Source organism: Sinohyriopsis cumingii, chromosome 6 (genome assembly GCF_028554795.1).
Source record: "Sinohyriopsis cumingii isolate HCF-2022 chromosome 6, ASM2855479v2, whole genome shotgun sequence".
Lineage (NCBI taxonomy): Eukaryota > Metazoa > Mollusca > Bivalvia > Unionida > Unionidae > Sinohyriopsis > Sinohyriopsis cumingii.
In genome coordinates, this window is record NC_142966.1 from 156,017,714 (window position 1) to 156,045,029 (window position 27,316).

The window sequence follows — 27,316 nt, forward strand, 5'->3', positions numbered from 1 at the left end:
TATTGGAGCAAGTCTTTCACATTTCCTCAAGTCATCGTCCATCCAACGGTTGTAAGCGTTAAATGTGACATTTGTTTTCAAAGAAGGTGATCGTTTTGTTAATAAATGTATCGATTCTACTGACGTCAAAAACAAATGTTTTTGTTTTAATTGGGATATCTTTTTAAAAAGAAACATAAACAGTAGACAAGCAGAGAAAAACTGCCTCTGCGCTCATACTGGCCATGCAAGGAGATTTAGTACCTGATGTATGAATATTTTTACTCAAACAAATAACATCTTCCCTGTATTATTTTCGAGAGTGAATGACCTCATTAAAAGTCTGCACGACCAATCAGATGCACTCGTTCACATAACATCCATGTCCTGTCTGCGGTATAAATAGAGCCCAAATTACCTTCTCAAAGTCATTATCTCTGACGCTACGGTATGGTACGAGCAATACAACAATCATGTTCTCTACAAGACTGCTGATTTTATTTGTTACAAATGCTTGTGTAGGGACGAATATTTTTGAAGATGTGGGTCAAGCCAATCTTGAAGCTGTTCGTATTCGATTAGAGGAGGAAAAGGCCAAGAGGCTTCTTTTACAGAATGACGTTGAGGTACTTATGATACAAGTTGAGGAACTGAAGAGAAAATGTAGTCCAAAGGATAACACAGGTAAAAATAGTTGTATTTTTTTCTTGTTTGTATCATTAGCCTCTTTAAGCCTCTGTCTTTCTATTTCTTTCATTCTTAATTGCTTTTACTCCCCATTCATGGATAGATACAAGACAGTGAGCCAACCGGCATACTATGTAAGAAATGCAAAGCATACACAATCATTCTTCTAAATCATATAGGCACTGTAGTTCAGTAGCAAATGTAAATGAAGCACAATTTAGAATACACACACATACAGTAATTTTACTGACGAAAAGTCTGTTTTCCTAAATTATGTTTTTTACGACCAGCCTTCTAGGTTTGTTCCATTCAAATCATATAAGTGTTTCATACAAATGTGGGCGTGTCTCTGCTGAAATCATATATATCGATTAGAGCCATTTTGATGTCATTTATCGCTGTATCAATATTTAATTTGCTGCCGTCATTTTCCTTATTAAACAGCGCTTGATATTAGAATTTATTATTTATCAGAATTGCTAATACCTAACTTGAATTGAAGGAGAATAAAAAACGCACTCATCGTCCCTCATTAATCTTATTTGATTAATTTTCTTCGCGCTTTGAGCAATTCGCAGGTTTATGGGGTAATTCGTCTGCTTGACTCACCCTCTGAAATTTCTTTATTTCCGTTTCTATTGAACGCACGCTTTGGGCACTCTGAAGGTCTATGGTCAATGTCCTTTACCTAGATATTGATAGCAGGTATCATTATTTTTGTCTCTAATATTCCTTACCTTAGTGGTTTCTATTCGTTAACTATGTGGACTTTCTGGAACCAAGTGTCCGTTTTCTAGACAAACATAACAAGTATCTTGACTTATATCAGAAGTCTTAAATTAGTCAAATTAAATATTGAACCATCATGAAACGATCACAGATTTCCAAGGAGAAACCAGCAGTCAAGTGAAGACAACATTCTCTGTCGCCTCATCCCCCGAGAGATGTATTGGCAAATGTTTGTGCTAGCGATTTTGAAGTGGACACGAATGATCCTGATTTAATACCATCTACCTTCACCAGAAGACCCAGTGAAACAAGATCATCCAAGAAAGAAAGTCGTTCCGTAGACCTTGAAGATTTTTTCACGTCCAAGGTAGCCAAAACGCAATTTTGGAAAGGGCCAGAGTCTCTTTACCCTCGAAATGGCCCTTAAATCTGGTAAAAGACTTATCTCTATCTTAGAATGTTACATTATCTAATCGAGGTCAAAATGGACGCTCTTTGATATCATATGCACGTGCCAACATCCTGACGTCACGAGACGAAATGGTAATAGAACACTGAAAATGTAATTTGAGCCAGATATCAAACCTTTTGGACCAATGTAACATGAAATACATGCTAGAAAGAATTTACTTTAAAAAATGAACATCAGTTTTGTCACAGTTCGATATGTTCACCATCTTTGTATCAATATATTGTTAAGAGATCTGTGTTACCAAATTACAGGATTCCAAAAATCATTATCTCCATTTACATTTAACATGAAATACTAACAACTTTGCTTAACAAGAAGAAGAAAAGCTGTTGTATATAATGATCCCTGCTATTGTATTAATATTTAGCTCATGTGTGTCAATATTAATGAAACGTTAAAGATACGATCACGATGAACATGTCCAATACAAACAAACATAAATTCATGAAACGTCATGCGAAAGAAGTATATGAAACTGCTTTTGAAAATACGTCCAAATGTAAAGTCAAAACACCCTGTTTGCGCTGAAGCTTTACAGAAGTAAGTTATTGTAAAGACGTACTTGATATGTACCATTTGTTTTATTCGATGAATTATACTCGTCCCATATTATATCATACTTAGTGTTCAAAACAGGTGAGAAAAGTTGTGCAACTTATCACAAATGCTGTTGAAGTGACATCGATTAACCACAAACTGAATTTGGAAGTCATGCGCATATAAGTTCAGTAAATAGAAGTCAGACGTTTATATCGTCCAGATGATCAACTCCATCAAGAGACATTTCTTTACAGCAATCCGTGTATTTCGTCGTCGCAGTCGCAATAATTACGACAATATGTGCAAGCAAGTCATAAATTGATGTGTGCATTCAATGTGCCGGCTTCCATTAATGATTTTCATGACTTCGAGTTACAGATGATGCATTATGCTTCCAAAAATAGTTCTCTTCAAAGAATTTCTCATTAAACACTATACAAAATACAAGCACACCAAACACCAATCTGTCTACCAGTACAATGGTGTCAATCAGGTATTGTTCCGATCTCTTAACCTTCTAAATTTAAATAGGTTTTAAGTGATAGCCAAATCGCAAAGAATGTGCTATCGGACGAGCCTAAGTACCATTACTGAATTAGACGTTCATAATCGTACAGAAAACCCTCGCTAATCGCGGATTTAAGGTTTCGAATATCCGCCGTGCGCCGTGTGCATTACCGCGAACAACGAAACGTATGTCCAGTGAAAGGTTTTTAGTTTAAATTATGCTCATTTTACAAGGTACACGTGTTTATTGCATACAACATTTTACACGTGTTTATTGCTTTACTACAATATTATTCTTGTTTATTGCATCACTACATATGATACTTGCTTATTGCATTACAGCATATTACATTTGCTTTTGCATTACATCATCTTACAACATTATTACACGTGTATATTGTATTACTACATAAATATACATATAACCACTTGTTTATTGCACTATTACATTACTAACTATACTGAACATTTGGTTGTTTTGTGTCGGGATCAAATCCCCTTTGCGTGCAAGTTTTGATTATCGGTACAGTACAGTACGGTATGTATTCCCGCAGAGTCGGTCTCTTTTAAGTATATTTTACAAGAATGCGACTTGGGAGTCAGAAAAATGTATAAACCGTTTTTCGCATTCAAAATAACTTTACAAGATACTATGAATTGCCAGCTGTATACTTTAAGTGATGTAGAGATTGAGCTGTGCGGAAAGTATAACACTGTAGCTTATCTTTGTTATTATTAGCGTCATACAAATACAGAAGGATAAACTGTATATAAGTATGTGTTATAAAATGATCCCCATCCTCTAACTCTCGAAGAGGCTTGTAAAATGCATGTGATATCCTATATAGTTTGACGCATGCTCTTTACGCCTGGAATTACATACAGAACGTCAAGATAGTACATCAGCAGTCAGTGCTATAACTGTAGCTATACACTTAGATCTGGTTAAAGGATATATCTTGCATTTTCTTTGTTTAAATTTTTTGTATAATAATACTAGTATTTGTTGTGGTGATACCGATGTAAAACACTCATAAAATACAACATAAACAATGTTGCATGCATTATCAATTTATTCAGCCGAAGTGGGAGAGAGAGAGAGAGAGGATCGGGCCAGTTTCCTGCCATAACAAAGACATTACTGTTTTTGTGAACAAAAAATACCATATTGACGATCAGGCCAGTTTCCTGCCATAAATGCTAAAATCCATCCGACCGGTAAAATCTCATGAGCGGTGCACTATTCAGAAACGTGGTATACCGCACTGAAGTATAACTGCTGAACAATCGGTCAGTAAATCAAACAATCAATCATAATAATAAATACTTTAATAAAAAATTGAATTGCCATGATAAACTCATGACAGTGAAATTAAAACCCTGGGGGAGCTTTCAGTTACTTTATACTATAGTTTTAGCACACACTATCTTTGTGTATGCGGTCGATTTCTAGACAAAACGTACTCAGTTAAAAAGTACCTTGACCAAAACTTCAAAACGTACCTAAACCGAATCAAACCCAAGTCAAATGGATGCATGAATGCCAAAAACGCACCCAAGCCGAAACGTACTCCTAAAGATAAAATTTACCCAGTCAAAATATTACCATACCAAAACATACCCCATAATTGCGAATTATTTAACTAAATTTTATCATAACATATTTTGAAACACTTATCTTGCAGTTCATCCAGCCATATAAGAAAAACATTTTTGTACGGGAACTATATCTTCCGAAAATGTAAGCCCAGAGTACTGTTGTTCCGAATGTAAAACGCACGGGTAAATAGTCTGAAAATTCTTTAATCAGATCGTTTATGACTATGACGAAAAACGCTGAAATGTTCACAAGCACTAATATTCGTTAGTGTGAAGACATTAGAAAACGAAGGTTTTATTGGTCGGAAGGTTTAATAGTTCGAATATGTCTGGAAAAGGAATTCACAAGTTTGAAGTTATTTGGTCTGAAGATATATAAAAATAGATACATTGGTTCCGAAGATTTAATAATTCAACTATATTTGTGTAGGTCCAAAGGGCCATTTGTTTGAATATATTTTTGAGAAGGTATATTGGTCCAAAAGGTGTAATTAGTCCGAATATATCCGAATGGAGGTTAATTTGTGCATAACTAATACAAAAAGGTTTCGAATATAATTAAACAGAGTCTCAAAATAGGATTTATTGGATAAATGATTTATAAACGATACAGGCCTTGATCATATTTAATTAAAATTTCAGTATTAAATCTTCTTTTTCTAAATTTAATAATTTTACAGTTACCTCTGTTATTGCTTTTCAGCAAACGCTACTCTTTTAAATCTTCATTTTTGCGTTTTTAAATGCAAGCAGTTAGGGAGAAAATTGGGGTTTTCATTGAAACGTATACCAGTCACAAAAATGAGCATTTACTTTTAGAATAAAATTGTTTTATAATTTGTCCAAATTAGGAAATGACTAAGATAAAAAAGAAACAAGTTTATGAGACACGAAAGCCTTTACCAATGGGCAATACATGAAAGAAGTATTTGTTCAATCAAGGAAATACTTATTGCAATCAATTGTTGCTGCAGAAGTGTAGAACTGACACAAATATCCTAAGCTGACCATGGAGATTAGTTTCTGATCTTAATCTTGTGTGCGTAGATCCGAGTCTGGAAAGTCAATCAAACTTTAAACAAAAATGTATTGCAATTGTTTAGGAAAAACAGCTTTCCGTTTTAAAAAAAACCACAAAATAAAACGAGTATTATTTTGATTTAGGAATATTGAACTTCTTTACTTGTGTTTGTTATACATGTTACATCAAACAAAATTGTGTCTAAATCGAATTGCTGTGGAACTTGTATAAACGTTGTTTGAATGGATAGGTAACTTAAGTTGTGCATAAATCGTGATTTAGTGCAATGAAATAATCAATCTGAGCTACATCATCCTGAAACTCTTGATTTGTCACATATTTCTTGCAGCTATTGAGATCAAGTTATATACTATAAATTATACTTGATGTGATCTTTGATCCACCAGTGCTCTAAACCTTATTAACAAAAATAGTTTCCAATGAAAATTAAACTATGCTTTGGAGCTAAGTCGCCTAATATGCATAAGAGCTGAATTTAAAGAGGGAAATGGACGCCATAATGTTTCGTAAAACTTTTAAAAATTGAACGTAAATTTAGTTCATTCAGTTATTTAATTCAGTTCAGTGTCGCACTGTTCATTTTTATAAATTGAAAACATCACAAATGTATAGCTGTAAAGTTAAACAGTCACACTGTACTTTCATAACTATAGTTTACATGAAAAAGTTCTTCTTTTACGAGAGAAAATCTTCAAATAATGAAGGAAAAAAACAAAAAGAAAGGGCTCAGAAACTGTGGCATTATCTCTCGTAATCCGTGGCCTATGCAAAGTGTACCCATTTGTCACAAAAAATAAAAACATCAAAACCAAATATAGAGAAGCGTATGATTCAGTAACATCACTGTAGTTCTAGTTTGTGTACGAAACTTAAGAAATGACACCGACTTTCCTTTAAAAACACGGCCATATTTGCATGTATAGTGCCATGCCTACCTATTCTGCAAACGGTGGTTACGTTAACATTGTAACATTTATATTCTCCAGTTGATAATTTTAACGCTGCTTTGCCTTTTATATTATTACATATGTGCAATCATGGATTTAAATTGGTTAAATTATATGCAGTCAGTACAAATAGGTGTATATTTCAGGAGTTGTTCATAAGAATGTTTCCTAACATGTAATTTCCACATTCAATAAATCCATTAAATGTTTCCTAACATGCTAACATGTAATTTCCACATTCAATAAATCCATTAAATGTTTCCTAACATGTAATTTCCACATTCAATAAATCCATTAAATGTTTCCTAACATGTAATTTCCACATTCAATAAATCCATTAAATGATTCCTAACATGTAATTTCCACATTCAATAAATCCATTAACTGTTTCCTAACATGTAATTTCCACATTCAATAAATCCATTAAATGTTTCCTAACCTGTAATTTCCACATTCAATAAATCCATTAAATGTTTCCTAACATGTAATTTCCACATTCAATAAATCCATTATTTATTCCACAATTTCGTTTGGAGCCTGATGTAAAAACAAAAGAAGTAAATAAATATCTCGAGAAGGAAAATTAGTTATCCTTAAATCAAAGTAGCATTCGAGTGCTTTTAAAGAAACAATTTTCTCCGAAAATAATTGAAAATATCTTTGTTTCACATTTTACATGAATTCTGATTCATCGGAAATCCAGTGGGTATCTCTAAATAGAATCTACACACATACCTTGGAGTTGTGCCAGATTAATCTTTCTTAAAAGGGTCATGTACCATCCTCAAATATCATACACACTTTGTGATACATTAGTGTAATTTATTATATTTCACTTGAGAAGAAATTATTGTAATTTATCAGACCATCAATGTGAAGAGCAAAATAACATAAGTGGTAACATTTAAGTTCTCAACAAATGTACGGAACGTTCTTTATTTAAACCATAAATAAAAATTATACAATAACACTATCAACAAACCCTTGTTCCTCAAGTACGTGGGGAAAATATTATAAAGAGGAACATTGTTAACTATGCCCAGTCGATATTTAATATTCAATAGTCTAACAATAACATAAACAAGACGAGTACATCTTATAAATAACAGTGAAATTTCCATCACAATCCGTTAGAACGTTTTAAGACTTTTTAAATTTTAAAATATTCAGGGGAGATATCATGTCTTTGATAAGATATTTAATATATTTTAGTTTGTTCGCATTATATAAGACAATAAACGTTTAAAAGTTTTGACAAAAGTGATTGAAATTGTATCATTTTGATTTTTGACCGCATCATAGTCACCACTTTGTTGAACTGACAGTGAACGGTAAATATCACCAGCTTTACCAGTCAGTACGCATTGTAATAATTGAGTCCAATGCTCCCTTGGGCATTTCAAATTTTAGCAACTTGTTCAAAACAAGGAAATTATTTGTCTACTTCATTTTCTCTGAAATGGGGCACTAATTTACTAGTCTTTGCAAGATTAAAACTTAAATTTGTATTTGAAGTATGGATATGCTTTTCACTTGCCAGCTCCATTTCTTTTATTCTAAATTGATACTCCCTCTCTTTCTCTCGTTCTTCTTTGTTTAATTGCATTTGTATTTGTTCTTGTGTAATTGCATTTGTTTTTCTTTTCCTCTCTCCTGTCTCTCTCTCTCCTGTTTCTCAAATTATAACTTTATTTGCTTTTTTCTTTCTCCAATATCATTTGTTCTTTGTCTTTTTCCAAGTGCAATTGCAATTGCATTTGTTTTTCTCTTTCTTCTTTCTGAAGTTCCAACTTACTCAACTCCAATGCCATCTTGTATTTTAATTCTAATTCCTTCATTTTTATGCCAGAGTCTGATACAGGCTTACAGATCGAAACCCAATCTCTTTTGTCGAAAACATTCTTTTCTACCAAATACTGAATAAAAAAATTTCTTATTTCTTGTTTCCTCAGAAAGGTAGTTTTTTTTCAGGCAAGTTGAATCAATTCATCTTTCTTGAAAAGATCGAATTGTTCCTGGGTAGGAGTTGAAATAAAGATTTCCACGTTTGATAACATTTTAGAAAAAGCTTGTCGATTTCACTAAAAATTCCAAAAACTAGGGGAATATTCAAAATAATCCTTAGGACGAGCTAACCAATGCTTATGTTACTTGTTTACGTTGGAATAAACAGTAACACAAGAAAGAGTGAAAACAACAAGCTTTTAAAAACATAATAATTTATTTCCCTGGAAAAATACTGTAAAACTGAAAAATTATGAACTCACGGTTTTAAGAATCAAATCCAAAAATAATCCAAGAAGTATCCACGAATAATATTTTAGAAGTCCTGCTAATAAAATGTTGTAATGAATTAAAGTTCGAGTCCCAACGAAGAATCCAAGATTCCGGCGATGATGTATACTGTGACTTGTAGTGTGTTCAAGTCCACAGTTTCTTGTAGAAACACAATAATTAATCCTTCGGTTTTGGAAATTCAAATGACAAATTTAAGAAATGTCTTTCTTCAAGAATTCTGTATGAACACAATAATATTTCCAGAGATATGAATTAATCTTTAAGAGTCCAAATAATCTGAAGAAAAATTAACATAAAATTCAGAAACTCAAAACTAGTCAAAATAGAAGAAAACAACTTGGCATCAAGTGTTAGAAGCCCAAAAGGTTCTGAGATCGTTCTCTCTCTCTAAACATCACAATTAATAATAAGTACTTCGCAATTTCGGAAATGCCTAATTGCGAACTAGAGGATCACGTGATCATGTTTACATATAAAAGTCACGTAGCCCTTGTATGTCCTTGATAAGAACCATCATTTTACTCCGAGAATAAATGTTTTTTACTTGACCCTCAAACAAGGCCAGGAACTAAATAAAAAAAGAAACAGTTTTTCTATTATTAGGTATTTAAGGAAAGATTCAGGTGAAACTGAATTTTCTGGAAAATATCAAATTCCTAGTAAACAAAATTACATTACATTGACAAGTAAAGAAAATAAAAAGATTCCAAAGCTCACAAGCAATCAAATAAAATCAAACACAAATTAAATCAAATACAAATTGAATCAAATATACGTAACACTTCCACCAGAAAGAAAAAGAAAGATTTATATGATAAAGCTTTCTTTTTGCCATATATTAAAAGAAAAACATAAGAAGAACTCGTATGCATTACACACAGTGATCATGAATAAATACACGGGAAAGTGCATCTCCTATTAAATTATCATATGTCTTAAAAATGGTCTCAGTGTATACCTCTTTCAACTCCACATTGCTAAGACTAAACCATTTTCAGAGTTGAGCTGTTTGTACCCAATATAGGTCATTACGTGCACCATCAACTTACCACTCGCACTAAACATTCCATAATAAACTTCACAATTGAATTTGTTTTTTTGGGGGGGATGGAGTCCGCTGAGGATTTGTATCTAAATTCTCTTGGCGTTGTTCAGTTTCCTCTAAATTCAACGTGTTTCGGAATTTTAGAATCACTTTTACTCTCGGCCATATTATTTATCATACTCTTCTCTAAATTCCTTGTAAGTTTCAGAATTTTGGTATGATTATAGTTTGGGTCTGCTGGGAACCATGTTCGATACATGGAACTGACTATGTTGAAAACATGACGACTTGAGCTACATAATCTCACAAGAGCCGTGGCTTTGAGTTTCACCAAATTGTTTGAACATTCATAGTCCGATCAATCAACCCATCAAATTTGTGTTATACTGTGCACTTTTACTGCAAGGAAATCTCTAAGAAAGACACTTGCGTAGTCTTTAGACACTTAGCGTAGTGTTAAATATCCTATGTCCCTTGCGTGTTGGATTGTGCACAGATTGGTCATATTAAATGCCTAATTGTAATGTATGTTTTGTTTTTTCTTTTCTGTTTCCAGAAGGTGGTACGACTTATGTCAGATGGGGAAGGACTGTTTGTCCTGGAAATGGCACAGACTTAGTATATAGAGGTAAACTATATGGCAATCACTTGTGGACGATATTATCGTTTGCTAATATCAGTTTATCTAATAATAAAACATGATTTCTACGAGTATAAAATTGATATTTTTGATCTAAACTTATTCTGATTTTCTAATCTTAGAAAATCATTTTCTAATACAAGTTTATAATTAGCACTTTCTACTAGTAGGAAATGACTTAGAGAACAAATTATCAGATTGGACAATGACTTTTTTTCTATTATCATCGATACTTAAAAATTTTGATGTTAGAAAAGTTGTATCATTTGCACCTAATAAAACTAGTAATATTTAAGAAAACTATCATTATCTCTGTTTATTACTAAATCAGTATAATCGAGTTTTTATTGTTTTTTGAAGAATGTAACTATCTGCATCGTGCATACAAACTGATTCAGTAGAAGTGATTCACATTTTCGCATGCATTTAGTAAACAATGTTGCATATGCTGTTGAGATAACCATGTCAAATTTTGAAAAATTTAGCTTTCGAGAATTTTTGGAATTTAACTTCTAGAGCCATTAGATCGTTTCATAGCTGTCGTGATGCCCAAATTTTAACGTAACGATTACATGTAGGCGTAGCTGCCTTTGAAAGGAACGACAGTTTGTTATTGTACCACTTGCAAGGCAGGATGCAGTTATAAAAAGCAGACGATCTCTGTTCCTGTATAGAATTGAGCACTATGGGGATTTAAGATTAGAACTAAGTCAGACTCTACACCTCCAGATGGTGTATAGTGTACTGTCGTCCTTTTGGCTCCCTCTTTCAGCAATTCTGCTTTTGAACATAGTTCTCTATCACACCAGCCTAGAAAATCTCATAACGCACTTACTTCATCTAGCACCGGACAAGCATGATTGCCGAGATCCATTTAATGTAACGTATCGAATTAATTTTCAGGATATATGGCTGGCTCTGAATACACCCAGATCGGAAACGGACCAAATAATCTTTGCCTTCCAGAAGATCCAACATGGGCTAAATATGAAGACGGAACCGTTGCTAGTGATCACAGAGGTCACGTATATGGTACAGAATATGAGATAGGCCATGGGGGTCAGTTTACCCCTTTCTCGCCTGCAATTGTAGACAGAGATGTTCCATGTGCTGCTTGCCGAACCACTCGTTCTTCTTCTATTATGATCCCAGGGAGAACAAATTGCTACTCAGGATGGACAGTTGAATATTCGGGTTACCTCGTCTCACAGTATTACGGTCATGCTGCATCAACAGAGTACGTATGTTTGGATGGCCATCCGGAATCTGTTGAAGGTGGGGAAACCAACCTGAATGGTCACGTGATAAACCTAGTGGATGTCATATGCGGCGCATTGCGATGTCCACCATACGTGAACGGACGAGAACTCGCATGTGTAGTCTGTTCTAAATAGAATATAACTGTTAAATGTTATCTCCCTTACACAAGTCAATAGCTGATGATCGCATAAGGTTTTGTTGGGGTTTTATATAACGACAAAAATCAAAACTGATATATTTCATTAGATTGTACATTACTGGACCTAACCTTTCTTTTTGTTGCATTATTTCTTTTTCATCAACTCCAGTCACAACTTAAAAACAAACAACAATATAACAATATATACATGATGGAAACATTTCTAATATATATATATATATATATATATATATATATATATATATATATATATATATATATATATATATATGTATGTATGTATGTATGTATGTATGTATAACCTATGTACATATATGACAGAAGGCCTACATATGAAAACGTAGGTAAGAAAAGTGACAATTTTATTAATAAAATCCATTCACTAAGACCATATTGATATTTAGGATATCAAGGAATGATTCTGCTAAACAGTTCAAATTTAAACATAATAACTAAATAATTAACTAACTACATAACTAAATGACTACATAAATAAAAGAAACAGCAAGGAAACAGGAGATAAGCAATAAAAAAATCGTCAGACAAACTTGATGAACACAAATATTTATTGCCCCTTATTACTTTGTAAAAGAACACAAAGAACATTAACTCTCTTACCATATCTGACTCTGCCCGCGGCATTGTTTGAAATATATTATTCTTAATTCGTTTGGCAGGCTGTTCCAAAGTATGGTGGCCTCACATTTAAGTGAATGATTATCGTATCTTACCGTACCTTGTGGTCTGTATCCTAAGTAATGTGACCACGTTTTGATGACTGAAATTACAATTCCATTCTTTGAATATGACTAGATTATTCAGGTTATTATATATTTTGTGAACTATAGGGTATAATTTGGCTGCCTTGTGTCCTAAACTACTAATATGTAAAGAAGGAAGATATGCTTTTCTTAATAGTAAATCATATCAACTATTAAAACCATCAAAATTTAATTAAAATGCATAATACTGTCATTTTTTCATAGTTATTTCTGAAGCTCTTTTAATGCAGAAGCACCTGTCGATGAATAACTTAGCATTCTTTGACGTTTTTTGCTCTGTTACTTTCTGAAATATCTATAATATTTGGCTGTTAAAATTTAGTTGATAGTCAAAATCTACTGCATGGAGTTTCAGACAATTCTTATTGGATACTGCGGTGGTCTTCAATAGTGAAATAATACATTATTTCAGCATTGCTACCAAGATTAATGGCTTGGAATTTCTGGAAATTGGCTTTTGAACCGCTGACTGCAAAAAAGTGAATTAGTATTTAATGTTATTCTAAAGAAAGATAACAGAACAGGAGTAAAAAGTAACGGCGATAAGAGTGGATAGAATTGAAATACAGTCATCAGGTGCAAATGAAAAGAATATGCTACTTTTGGATAAGGTTTTCTGTTTTTATTACGGTATACGCATTAAATTTGTGGCAACAAAGACGCCTTCATTTTTTTTAATCCACCACATCAATGGAATAATAATAATAATAATAATAATAATAATAATAATAACAATAATGATACAAATAATAATAATAATAATAACAATAATAACAACAATTATACAAATAATAATAATAATAATAATAATAATAACAATAATGACAACAATAATACAAATAATACTACTACTACTACTAATAATAATAATAATAAAAAGAAGAAGAAGAAGAAGAAGAAGAATAACATTCACACAAGGCATGAACTAAAACATCACAAAACATTAATACACCAATTGTTCTTCAGCGATCGAGCAAAGCGAAACACTTCTGTCAAGATCATGATGTAACTACTAGCCATTTGTTTCTAAACGCATACTCTGTTTCTAAACGGATACTCTGTTTCTAATCAAGACACAAATGCTGATAACATGGTTATTCGCACACATTCCCGGCGCGCCACCCGCTTATCATAACTTCTTTAAAAATCTAAAACCCATTGTTGTAAGAAATATTTAACTGCGTCATTGTAAGAAAGTTGTCTAGAGAGGAGCACAATACAAACACATATTACAGAATTGGAAAAGCAATATTTTTACATCTCCAGAAGATGTTTTAAAAGACCTTGAAATCATATTTACTCATAAACAAAGAGAACGATATTTTCTGTGTAATCACTATAATATAACAGATTTGAACGAATGACTTGTCATACGTACATTTGCTTGCTGACAAACAACAGCTTTTCACCGCAGGCATGCACATACATAAAACTTGTAACAATCAGCTACTTCGATGTTATGCAGATACCCTTTTGTTTACCACTACCACTATACTGCTAATACGCTATCTCTCTCTCTCTCTCTCTCTCTCTCTCTTGCACATACACATGACGATTGGGGCGAGTTAAAAAGACGTGACAACGTTAATACGCCATTACTGGAGTCACATGTAACATCTAAGAAATGCAGTGCCCACTAAGGTAATTTGGCGAATCACTTGTGTCAGACAGATTGAGAAATTAAAAGATAATTTCTACTACACTGGTTTTCCAACTATACCTAGTTTTTACCGACGTAAATTCTGTACCCACTCAAAACAGTACGTTAGATAAAGGATATTGAAACTAGCCCCCAGTTGAACATGTAAGTAATAATTTTGGACAAGTAAAGAAGTTAATTATGGTGTAAAGGATCCATCTGATATAAGAACCAGAACTAATAATAAAAATAGCAGGAAAATGAGCAAAAACAACAACATGGAACTGTGCAGTTATCCACTGCATCAGTACGCAGTTAGATACATCAATCAGGTGACATTCCTCGCATAGTCGAAGGCATAATTTGTATCTCTATGATATATAATACCAACGTTACAGGTAAATAAAAACTTACGCAATGATGCCAGAAACACAAACAGTAATTTCTAGTAGTTTTCCAGAAGTAACTAAATTACTATCGTATCCGAGCTAGAGAGTACATTCACTGAATAACTATTAACCTTGTTTAATCATTGACATCAAAATCACATGTTTTATGGGTTGTTAAAATTAAACATTTTGCAGCAGAAGTTTAAACATTAGAGCTACAGATCTCCTATTCACCAAATTATTACACTTGGTCAATGCAGTCCCTATTTGTGTGTTGTGTAAGTTACTTCCATTTCTGGCACGGGATTGGCTCCGGATGGTATTTATTTTATTTTACTATATACACTTTATACCTGAATGAACACTGTCATGAATTTAATTGACTGTACAGAAACAGTTCTTTAATGGATTTATATAATAGTGTTTACTATAAAATAGAGACCCTATAGGTTTTTTGTTTTTAACATTATTATCAGATAAAATGAATAGAAAGGCCACATGTTTTAAAAAGCAATATCATCACAATGCCTACTGTGGGGAGGTAATCCTTGAGAGAAAAGGAAAATAAAAACTATGCTAAAGAATGAATTGCATAAGTCAACTTTGTATGAAAAAAATAAAACAAACGGTGCTCGAAACTAAGTGTATATTTAAACCTTTGAAAAATGCACTCTTGGCAAACTTAGCGCCAGGCAATGTAACGTTTTAACGATTCTTTCCGTTTCTTACATTTCTGACAACTTTAGTTTTTACTATTCTTTTTGATGACTTGAATTGATGAAAATAAGACAGATCCTATCAAGAATATAAGGATAAAAAAGCGCACATGTTTGATAGATTAGAATAATTTTCGATCAAACAGTTGGTAGAAAGAAGAAAAGTTTATTCGCCGATGCCGGTACAAACTCGCTTTGATCGGCCGATATGGGGCAAATTTGTTGTTAAAGCGTTGCCTGCACTTGAGCCATCACCAACCCCGCAAACACTTATTGATTTTACCTTAAAGATTTTTAATATTGAACAAAATGTCTATTAACATGTACGGATGCTGACGTGGATCTCAGCTGGTTTGCCACCAAAGTGGATTTAACTGAGTTTACTAGTCGTGTTGTTGTTGTTGACTCTGGTGAGCTTGTGATTTTTCAAGATCAAACTTTTAAATAACAAACACCTAACGTTGATATTGAAATTGTTTTTGTCAAGCTGGCAAGCGCTGCACCAAAAGAAAACATGTCTGAAATCCTTGAAAATGGTGGAATTAGAGACGCCGGTGTGTTGGTTGCGTTTCATACGAGCCAATGTTGATACTAATTTTGGCGGGATGAGACAATATGTTTATGAAGAGATCGCAGATGTACCTCCACTCCCCGCGTATAGCAAATTCATTTACACCATACCTAAAACTGCTGAGCAAGGAAGGAAAGGATAAAAGTGTGGGTTACCTAATAGTCGAATTATTGTTGATAATGTCACTGATTAGGATAACCCAAAATCTCACATCGTAACAACATGCGAATCCAGATTTATTTATCATATCCATTTATGACAATGGGTGGGGTCAATTAACAGTATTAATCACCAAGGGTCAATTAACAGTATCAATCACCAATCAGCCTGGAGAACTGGTAATCATACGTAACGAACCAGACACCGGTGTTTCAAAGCATATACCGCAATGTCGGTCAATTCTGCGCGTCGGGTAATTCTGCGAAACGATACGTCATTTCTTTAAACATTGGATCACGTGCTATTTTGGGTCAAAATTCCATTTTGTATCCAGAAAGAACAATCGTATATTAATTAAGAAAAGTGATATTCATAAAGTGTACAAAAATATCCCACATTTAGACTCAAATGCACATAAAAATGTGATTTCTAAATGGCAACGTGAAGACCCACTCCATGACCTTCTTGAACCTGTAACCCGGAAAATTCGATTTATTTTGCGCCGTTTAGAATAATACAAAAACCTGACCTAATTACTCGACTGAACTGCTGACAGAAACAGTCCAAAGTAATATATTTCATTTCTGTAGCCCAAATGGATAAACACGACATCTTTTCAAAACTATGCGCAGAATAGGCCGACATATCGCGAGTCAGGAAAACGGGGGGTGGGGGGTGGTTTCCTCTGTGTCCAAATTTAATATTATTTTGAACAGAATATTCTGGTGACCATTGCATCTTTTCAAATGGTAAGCATTGCTGTATTTTATTTTTGTCAGTCGCTGAAAATCCGTATGCGTTTTGCTTCAATATTGGAAACGAAAACCTTAGGTGCGCAGAAATGCCCGACAGCAGTGTACATCAATAGCATTGATAGCTAAAGAGGAAATTCATTTGAAATATTCACGTCTATCCATATGACTACCTAACCCTTTTTGGCGTTTCATTTGAAGATTAGATTTAACATTATATATAAGTAATGGATTCTGACCGTGGTTGACAGCGGATGCTAACACTGACGGTTATGTACTTGTCTACGAATGCTTGTGTGAGAGTGATATTAACAAACACTGAAATATAAACGTGGTAAGAGTCAAATAGAAATTAATAGTCAGGACTACCTTAATGTACCAATACCAACTAGGGATCAGTTTGGTGTATATCATTAGCACGTGAAAACGCTCAATGACAACAACAGGCATGGAATCACTCAGTGATTATTTCTACAACGATGGAGTGGAATCCAACGATGAACCAACACCGGTTACTATTTTAAACGACTATGTAAAACTAATCTTAACTCAACTGAGGATTGTACGATCTCTGTTATTCAACATGAACGCACCTGTTCGGGTAAAGGTTATCAGGCAAAAGTGAGAACGATTGCTTACTAGATCAGTCACGTGTGCAACCAGTATAATTTTAAATGACCGTAATGCTAGGCCCAAAGAACGTAGAATTGTTGAAACCTAAATATTCTACAGGTAGAGATTTTTCGATTACATGACAGTTGTGCCAGTAAATAATGGTAATTGGTTAGAAGTGAATGTGTCTATTGTACCTGGACGTGATGAATCCGAACAAGGTCTGCCTGTCGTACAATTATACAACGTGATTGCATAACTAATAGAAAAATATATGATAGACTGTCAATATCAGCAACTGCAAGATGAGTTAATCAAGATAATCACATTGATCATGAAATAAAAGCTTTTGTGTTTTCGTATATGTTATTTGCGGGCTTGCCGCTGCAACAACTCTTGGCCTAAGTGTGGCTGGAATCACGTGAACAACAACCATGAGTAGAGCAGCAATCGGAATTATTGTCGGGGCTATAACAATAGTAACTGATGTCTCTGGTGGTGCTAGCGAAATAATCTCGATACGATTACATTCATGAATAAATCTGTATTCAGGACTTCTGGCGGCAAGACAAGGTAGATTCAACACGATTAGCCAACTTTGCTCTATATCTATAACTTCGAGCACTGATAAGGAGCCATGAGGCAGTAAACAAATTCTAGTAAAAACAATATGCCACGGTACAGTCTCAAAGACGTTTATTATATTAGTGTCATAATGCTCTTTTACCAATTTAAATAAATGTCATTGGATATAGAAGGCTATGGCCTATACCTGGAGTAATCACGGTCCAACAGAGTAACACACTACTCACATCAGGCAGACGTAATTGTGTTAGAACATGGTGGAAGCCAAAAAAGTATTCAGGGGGTTTATATGAGAACATGCAATCCTATCCTTGTTTAACCGTCCTGTGCATAATCGTATCATGACAAGGGCTCACCCACCACTCCAGTCTGCCCGTAGATGTTGCCATTGTATTATGATAATTTGAGAATGGTTTTCCATTTCAGAGGTTTTGTTTATAAGGAAAATATCTGAAACGGAACACAGTACACAGGCGCCATCTACAAAATTAATGTTGGAGAGTTTATTTGCAACATATTTCCTACATTTCAACCCATTTTTCAGGGCAATGCACCAATTTTGCGACTGTTATTTTCAGGAGTCCATGCTTAAAACAGCGATAAAGTCATTCGCAAAATTGCTTTTTGCCCGAAAACATTTGATGAAAATAGGCTGAGTCTACGTTTCTAGGTACTGACCTGGAAGTAATAATTGTGACCTAATTCCAAATAGCAAGAACACCTGGAGAAAGTGTATTTTAATGATTTCATGTTCATTTCTATGACTGAAATTATGCACGGTAATGCATTATTCTAGAACAAAGTAGTTTTTATTTCATATTTTAGAGCAATATATTAAAAAAGTCATTTGTTTTGTAACGGGTTACCGATGGAAAGTTTACCCAATAACGACGCTCTCGCTCTCTCTGTCTCTCTCTCTCTCTCTCTCTCTCTCTCTCTCTCTCGTCTGATTCTTCCATACTTTGCAGGAACAATATTTCTAACACCTGTGCTATGAGGATTTCAAATACCTGTTGACTTAGAACTTAGCTTCGGGATGCTTTTTTGAGAAGGAGGCCTTTGCTTTTAGATTGTCTCTTCATAATTTGCAAACTAATATTTTCAATAAATTTCATACATAGTTTTATGAGTACTTATTGTCCTCGCAGTAATTTGAACCTTATGTAATTTTTTAGAGATATTTCTCGAAACAATTTGTCAATTTATGAACATTGGTCGCATTTTATGTTACTTTATATGAAAAAATTATCAGAAGAAATTATTTAGGAATATTATTCCATGTTTAAAATCGCATTGTCCTCACATAAACCTTTACATCAAAAGTGATTTTTTAGATAGTTTTACAGAACATCATGGTAGAAGAAGGTTCATCGTCAGAATACGATGGTTAGGACCTAACATCAGACGGATATATCCCAGAGGAAGTGGGAATCCCAGTTGTAAGTGGGATTAAACCTATAACCTCTACACCTGCCAACAAAGATATGAAAAAACAAAGAGAGAAAAAGGAAAAAATCTGCATCAAACTCGGAAGAGTCCACACAAAGGGTTGTAACTCCTCTAAAAGAGGTGAGAAAAGGGCAATACCCCCACAAAAATTACCATCTTAAGTTTTAAAAAGAAAAAGAAAAAAAAAAACGGATATGAAAATCATGACACAAAACAGACTGAGTCAATGGATTCTGGAAACTCGAATAGTAAATTCAGGAAAGATTATAAACTCAGTCACCCAGACGGACGACAGAAGAAATTACTCGGAACAGACTTCAGACGGAATAATTAGCGAATCAAAGACAAACACAGATACTAGTAAGAGTGACAATATGATACAATTCGATTAAATCAGGCGAAATAATTTCAGACAGATCTGATAAAGAAAACACACAGTACCATGAAGAAAACACAAAACAAGATGCTCTGACCACAGCCGGAGCCACTAGCTAAAGCTTCTTATTAAAACAAAAGGATGGAACAAATGTAATGATTGCTTCAATAAATATAAACGGAATATATGAAGAAAAGTTAGAGAAATTATATAAGGAGGCATAACATTACGATATTATAATGATACAGGAAACATATAAGAACATAACGGATCAAACGAAAGCATAAAAGGCAAAAAAAACTGAACACTATAATAATAAAAAGTCACAACCTTGGGGATAAAGGTGTAGGGGTGGCAATAATAATTAAAAACAATGGAAAATAACATGGAAACAAATACGGGCAAGGAATGTTTTAAAAGGGAAGGTAATCCATATTAAAATTAAAGACTGGCATATAGTAAATGTTTACTTTCCGGCGCAAAGGAATAAGAAAAAGATATTTGTATAAAACGTACGCGAACATTTACAAGAATACACAATGGAGAATTTTATTAAAGATGAGATTACAACTGGATCGGAGAAGAGATAGATAGGAAAACAATCATAACACCTAGCGATTAATTATTAATGGGGGGACATGATTAATTAATTCAGGTATTAGAAATATTTGGTTTGTTGGGAAAAAATTCTAAAAATGGACCGAAATCCTGTACAAAGGGATGACCTCGAGAGCACAGATAAATGGAAGAATAATGGAAGAATTTGAAATCCAAAGGTCAGTGAAGCAAGGATGTCCACTGGTCATGTTATTATATGTAACAGCAATTTAATTCTTGAGTCATAAAATCAAACATAACCAGAATATAGAAGGTATACATAATCACCACTTAAAATATGAACTGAAGATGCACCAACATGCAAATAATTGCACAAACTTGCTAGGGAAGCAAATTCGTTCAAGTACCTGCAAAAAGAATTAAAAAACTTTGGAAAAGTCTCGTGATCAAGATCAATCACGAGAAAAGAGAAATTCTAAAGATTGGAAACTGAAGCGGAATCACCCCGGACTCCAAGTCTACCTATTAAAAACAATGTGAAGGATTTATGAGTGACCTTTGGCCACAAAACAGAATCAGACAACTATAAATACATAGAAACAAAGATTAATGAAAATATAGAGCTGTGTGCGCTTAAGCTGTTGTAATATTGGTGCAGGCCCAAGTGGCCAAAACATACATGTATAGCAATGTGAATTATATACTAAAATCCATTGACTTGGAAAATAAAAGAATTAGTGAATATGATAAATCACTACATATGGAACAATACAATGCATTATCTAACCAAGGAAACTTTATAAAAAGCAAACAACAGACGGAGGAGAGGGGATTGGGTATCCTCAATCCAAATATAGTCAAGAGAACTAGCATAATAAATAGATGTAAGAAGATAAAATCAACCCTGACTTTCGCATGGGAATGTCTATACATATATTGGTTAGGTTTTAAGTTTATGAATAATCAACGGTATCTCAGTCTAATTTCCTTCTCTGAACCGTAACAACTAACCTCACCATACAAAATAAGAGAAACTTCCGCGCTAACCCTAATTTTAACACGTCTCTAATAGAAACACCAAGTGATACAGACTAGGAACAGGGAACCTGAGCACTGGATAAGTAGTGGACGAAGATAACACTGGGTTATGTCACATGGTTACGCGAAGTGAATATGCCTGTGTAGGAGCCCAGGAAATTCTGATAGCAGAAAATGGACAAACAAACAACAAAATAAGGGAAACATTAACATGATACTAACGAAATTATACAATCCAATAGAGACTTCCCCTATATACAGATAGATAGATAGATAGATAGATAGATAGATAGATAGATAGATAGATAGATAGATAGACAGGGGACCATGTGATACAATATCTATCCTTACAGATATATCATATATACGTTATCCGTTACTGACTGTGCATTATTAGGTTTATAACGCCGTCTTAAAGCCATGATAATTTACATATATATTAATATTTTATCCCATTTCAAAGAGAACTTTAGAATGTCACATTGTTCTCAAAGAATTTGCAAATTAAAATGTTTATTCATTTTCATATACACTTTAGTATGCTGTGGCAATAAGGCGACAATGGGAAAATCCTATATTAAATAATGTAAAAGTGTCAGGCGACTAACGGGAATTTAACATTAGGTACCCATCTTGAAATTTGTAGAGGCAATAGGTGATCTCTAAAATTTGGTTCATATATTTTCACAGGAGGAGTCTGTTTAGTTAGGTCTGAAACACTGCATTAACCTATTTTGTCATGAAATGTAATATGTTGGAGTTGGTCTGCCCTCTATCTGAGATGAATATTAGTTAGTTTATCATGCGTGGATCTGAACAAACCCAACACAGACATGGATTACATCCACTAAAACGTTGATACGTATCTTACAGACAAAAGCTTGCAAAAACATATTGCTAACTACACTGTCAGTCCGTTGTGTTAATTTACAAAACGTTGATATTTTTTCCTCGACAGTTTCTGAAGACCAGTGTTATTTTGAAGAAAATAATTATCGAATAAAAACAATACGTGTTTGGCCTGTGCCAGATTTAGGGTCTTAAATTTATTACAGTTCTGTCAGACTACATTGCTTTGACCTTGGCTTGTATTTGGCACGTGTAAAAAATTACAGTGTTACGAATACCTAGCACTGACTATAACATTTTTTTAAAATCAATGCCAGGTTTGAAAATAGCGAAATAGTGTGCTTGGTGAGAGCGATTTCTCTTTTAACAAAGTAAATCGGAACATATTTCTTTAAAAGATTCTCTGTCTTATTTCGTTCTACTTGATATCATTATTGGCACAAAGGTATACTGAAGTCGTTCACTTTTGGACTTTTATGTCAAATTCTTGTAACTTTGGGTTACTCATTGCACGGATTGAAATAGTGCGATTGAAGAGGATGCAGTATTTGTTTTTTTTGCACATTTAAAGTTGTGAACGTAATATAACAAGCATGTGTCTGAGAGAGAGAGAGAGAGAGAGAGAGAGAGAGAGAGAGAGAGTTCTCCTTAAAACCGTCACAGAGAAGATCGTTCGCAAGCCTCTTTGGGTATATTTTCACATTTTAACCACTCACAAAATGACTACTGCTAAAAACTTGCACAGTGGAATGAAAATAGTTAAACTGTCAAAATTAACCTGAAGAAGTGTACGGTAATGTCCACTCGTAACAAATAACTAGAATCTTGTCGTGACCTGGCGTTATATTTTTCCAAAACCGAACGCTATAAATTATTTCTTGATTTGTAATTACTCTGTTCCATTCAAAATTGTAATTCTTATTTCTCGCAGTTCCTTTATGGTCGGTTAAATTTTTCCTAAGATCTCTTAGACATTAATGAACAAAAATAGCCATGCCAACCATTCGCAATCCTCGGGCAATGAGAGGATCGGCGGATGTGAAGGGAGACAACTCTGCGGAGACACTAACCTAATCCACAGTGTGTGTGTGTGTGTGTGTGTGTGTGTGTGTGTGTGTGTGTGTGAGAGAGAGAGAGAGAGAGAGAGAGAGAGAGAGAAATCGACGTCATTTAAACGTCTATGGTATGGATTAAACATATTCTGAAAGCTATATTTTGTATGCGTTTACCAATAAACATCTTGATAATTTGATAATCGTCAGTAATTGTGAAATGTTAAGGAGTGGTTTTCCTTTTAAGACTTCTCTGGTGATTTTGTATCACGATACGAAGTGACAAAGAATCAAACGCAGACGACAATTCAGTTATTTAAATAAAATAATTTTAGTGGTAGAAAATATATGAAACAACTAAAATATCACGTTTTACTAAAGCAGAGACAAGTGATATGTATTTACATGTTTCTGTCATCTGTTTTTTTTTTACAATGATAGACAATCTTCATAGGACATGACCGTAGCTTTTAATGTCTATCTGTGTGCAATTTTTCTTAAAGCATAGTATTGTCATGTGGCTTCAACCAAGTTAAGTAAGACCTCTCGAGCCCCTTAAAATAGTAAAACTTGTAGCCTTTTCAAAGATCAACCTACCCTATGCATTTAAATAAAACCGATAAACACGTACAAGCAGGAGAGAATATGTATCGAGTGAAATCAAATCCCCAAAAAACCTTATTCTTCTGAATAATCGTCGTACGAAATTTCGCTGTAGAAGCTGGCTCCTAAATGTATTATGGATCCCATCAAAATCAAGCAAGATTTCACAAGCCTCTTATAAAACCTTCCAGCCCACTTATAATAGCCATTCCCTCCCTTTTAAAACAAACTACCATCCACAGACTGAAGATTCTATCAAAAAGCATCTTTAAGCATGTGGCAACAGCAAGTTTACCAAACATATCCTACTGTGTTTGGGCGATAAGTGTTATCGTTTTTGTTTATGTTTATAGTTGGGGGACCAATTTTCAAGCTTTATTGACAGTCCGTTGTGTCATCCCTGTCCAACGTCAGATTAAATGTTCTTTCATGAGTTTCGATACAAAGTTAAGAAAAGCCATTAAAGCTTGATAAACACGCTAACCTTGGATTTAAAGTAAAGCAGTTTACAGTGCTTATTAGTCAGAGGAATTAATTTTAATTTATTAAATAAGCGCAGACTGAAGAATTTAGGCTTTTTTTGGGTATAGTTTTGAGTTTGCGTTATTTTTTTAAAGCCACAGAGAAAATGTAAATTAAATGTTTCGTGAAACTTGGAATAACAAAAAACATTTTTTGCCCACCCAAAAATAGTCTGCAACATGTATCAGGTCGAGTTCCGAAAACGGTAAAACTAATGTAATATAGTCTTTTATTTCAGTTAATTGTAACTGGACCTGAATCTGAATGGATGCTTGGAACAAATGACAACACAACACAATGTGATGACAGATGGAAATTAATGAAATTAATATATATATATATATATATATATATATATATATATATATATATATATATATATATATATATATTATATATATATTCTACAAATTTAGTGATTCTTTCACGCTATAAACATACATCTCATTCAATAACTTCATCCAGACATTCACAAATAGAAAGAAAAAATGATTCAAGGTAAGATTCAAATAATCTCATGTAATGAAAGTGAGATTCACATAATGTCATGTAATAAAAGTGACTCAATTGTACTCAGTTGAAACAACAAACAATTGAAACAAACATATGACTTGGTCATTTGTACAGCCGTGTGATTCATAAATATTTGTAAAAATTTGCAAATGTGTCCACTAACAAACCACACAGTTCTCCCGAATTCTTGGGTTGGCCCACACTTGTTTCGGCCTAACACACCATTCGCGGATCCACCACGCGCACACGTTTACAAACTAGTGGTTTTGTCTTGGAGACAGGCGGCCTGATATACCCGCACACACATACGTACAGACAGCACACAGTTCTCCTGACTTGTATTGGCCACACCCACCCTTCATGGATCCAACATGCGCACATAAATATTTATAGACATACGTACAGACAGCCCTATGGCTGTAGAATAAAAATGGAGAAAGTTCGCTCCTTAATTAGATCCCAAAGACCAGTGTGTTAGTTAGAAAAAATACTTGCCTTAAATCTTCAGAAGAGTGAATACCCGTGCATACCGTGCTTTTAGTGTCTCTCGCCGTTAGCGATCTACGACGAGATACATACTAGTTCAGTTGCTTACCTAGAAAAACAATTATCCACCCTAGGTAACGTTGTTCGCATGTACGAAGAAAATGATCAAATCCTACTAAGGCGAAACTAAGTTATTTCTTGCCTTATTCTGTGTCATTAATGATGGTAAATATGGCAAATTTCGAGTACATCCAGCCATTGTGAAAGACGCAAACGTAAGTGTTTGTATGACGATATTGAAGGTCTCACTGGAATAAATATTATCGCATGAGTTAACATGCGGGGGACGGTATTACTTTATACAATAAATCCTGTGATAGAATGGTATAGAGGTTAAACATGTGGTTGATATTATGAAGTCAAAAGTGTTTATGGGGTCAAGTGCGAATGATAATATTAACATTGCTCAATTTCTAATTTTTAAATCCAAACACACACCTTTATAAAACAAAACACCACATACATTTTGTATTAAAACACCTCCCCACAACCAAACACATCATATATAGTATCGCAGAACACCAGAACATCCGCGGACGGTCAGTAAAGTAAGACCCGCTTCAGACACCCTTGTGTCTCCATATAAATTCCTCTCCTCCATATCGCTGTGTATGTGATCCTGGTAAGTGCCCATTTGCTTACTTACTTACTTTGGATTAAAATGGTTTTCGCACAACCATGGATGTACCTCTGTTTTATGCATGCACAGCAGGCTGCTGTTTAATTACTCCTGGGAAAACGAATTCGAGCCTCAGGCTTTTATGTGCTCAAGGAGCACTGTTTAATCGAAGCTGTCAGGCAGTGGGACTAAGATTAGTCCCTAATTGTATGAATGTAGGGTTTTGAAGAGAGAGGGAATAGAGCCAACACACACTCAACTTTTCAGTCCGCATCTATTGAATTGCCTAAGGTGTGTATGAGTGGGAATGGAACCCTCACGTATTCATACTTATGAGGACAGCGCAAATATAGATTGTGATGTCTGGCCGCGGCAAGGAACTAGAGGGCGGGAAGGTCAGGTCCAAGGTCAGAGGTCGGTGCTTCTAGACTCCATGGTATATTTATTCAAAATTTTCCTTCTTACACAATTTGGAAAAAGCTCTGTGCTGTTTTTGAGAGTTAAGACGAAGAGATGCACCTAGAGTGACAGCTTGTGCAGCTGGTCCTGATGGCTTTTGGAATTTTTAGACCACCCTTACTGTTGGACTAAATTTGGGGTCATATTATCTGGTGTTATCTATTTTGATTGCGGCCTTTTGATGCCGGTTCTGATGGTCTTTGGTGTTTAGACCACCTTATAAGTGCTAATTTAGAGCCTTACTTTCCTAGTGGTGGTAATTGGAGTGCCACTTTGTATGGCAGGGCCTGATGGTCATGTATGTTGAAGCACCTTATATGATCTAGTTTTCAGGTCTTTTTCGATGTTTCTAGGTGTAAGAATACCCTTAATAGTACTATAGCTGTCACCTTTGGTGAGAGTGTTACCGAGTCCTCAGAGGTATTGAGTTATTAGTCCACATGCTGTTGGTGGTTGTTAGAAAAGAAGGGGTTGTTCAGAGTATAGAAATGAATAGATAAGCCTAAAGAAGTATACTAAAAATATAAAAGATTTTTTTTACACATTTGGGGAGTTGGGAGCCTGTTACACCCCCTCCCCCGTTTGTCAGGGCTATAGGCGATAACCTCGTCTGAGTGTGTTG

The 27,316-nt window shown here is 34.3% G+C and overlaps 1 protein-coding gene across 1 annotated transcript; it reads left to right on the forward strand.

The window, feature by feature from the left end:
- The first annotated feature begins 406 nt into the window (after positions 1 to 406).
- On the forward strand, positions 407 to 14,387 carry LOC149798336 (uncharacterized). The gene is made up of 3 exons (XM_089963477.1): positions 407 to 663; positions 10,402 to 10,473; positions 11,389 to 14,387. The coding sequence occupies exons 1-3, from the start codon at positions 453 to 455 to the stop codon at positions 11,877 to 11,879; spliced, it is 774 nt and encodes a 257-aa protein (XP_089819603.1). The 5' UTR covers positions 407 to 452; the 3' UTR covers positions 11,880 to 14,387.
- The last annotated feature ends 12,929 nt before the right edge of the window (positions 14,388 to 27,316 follow it).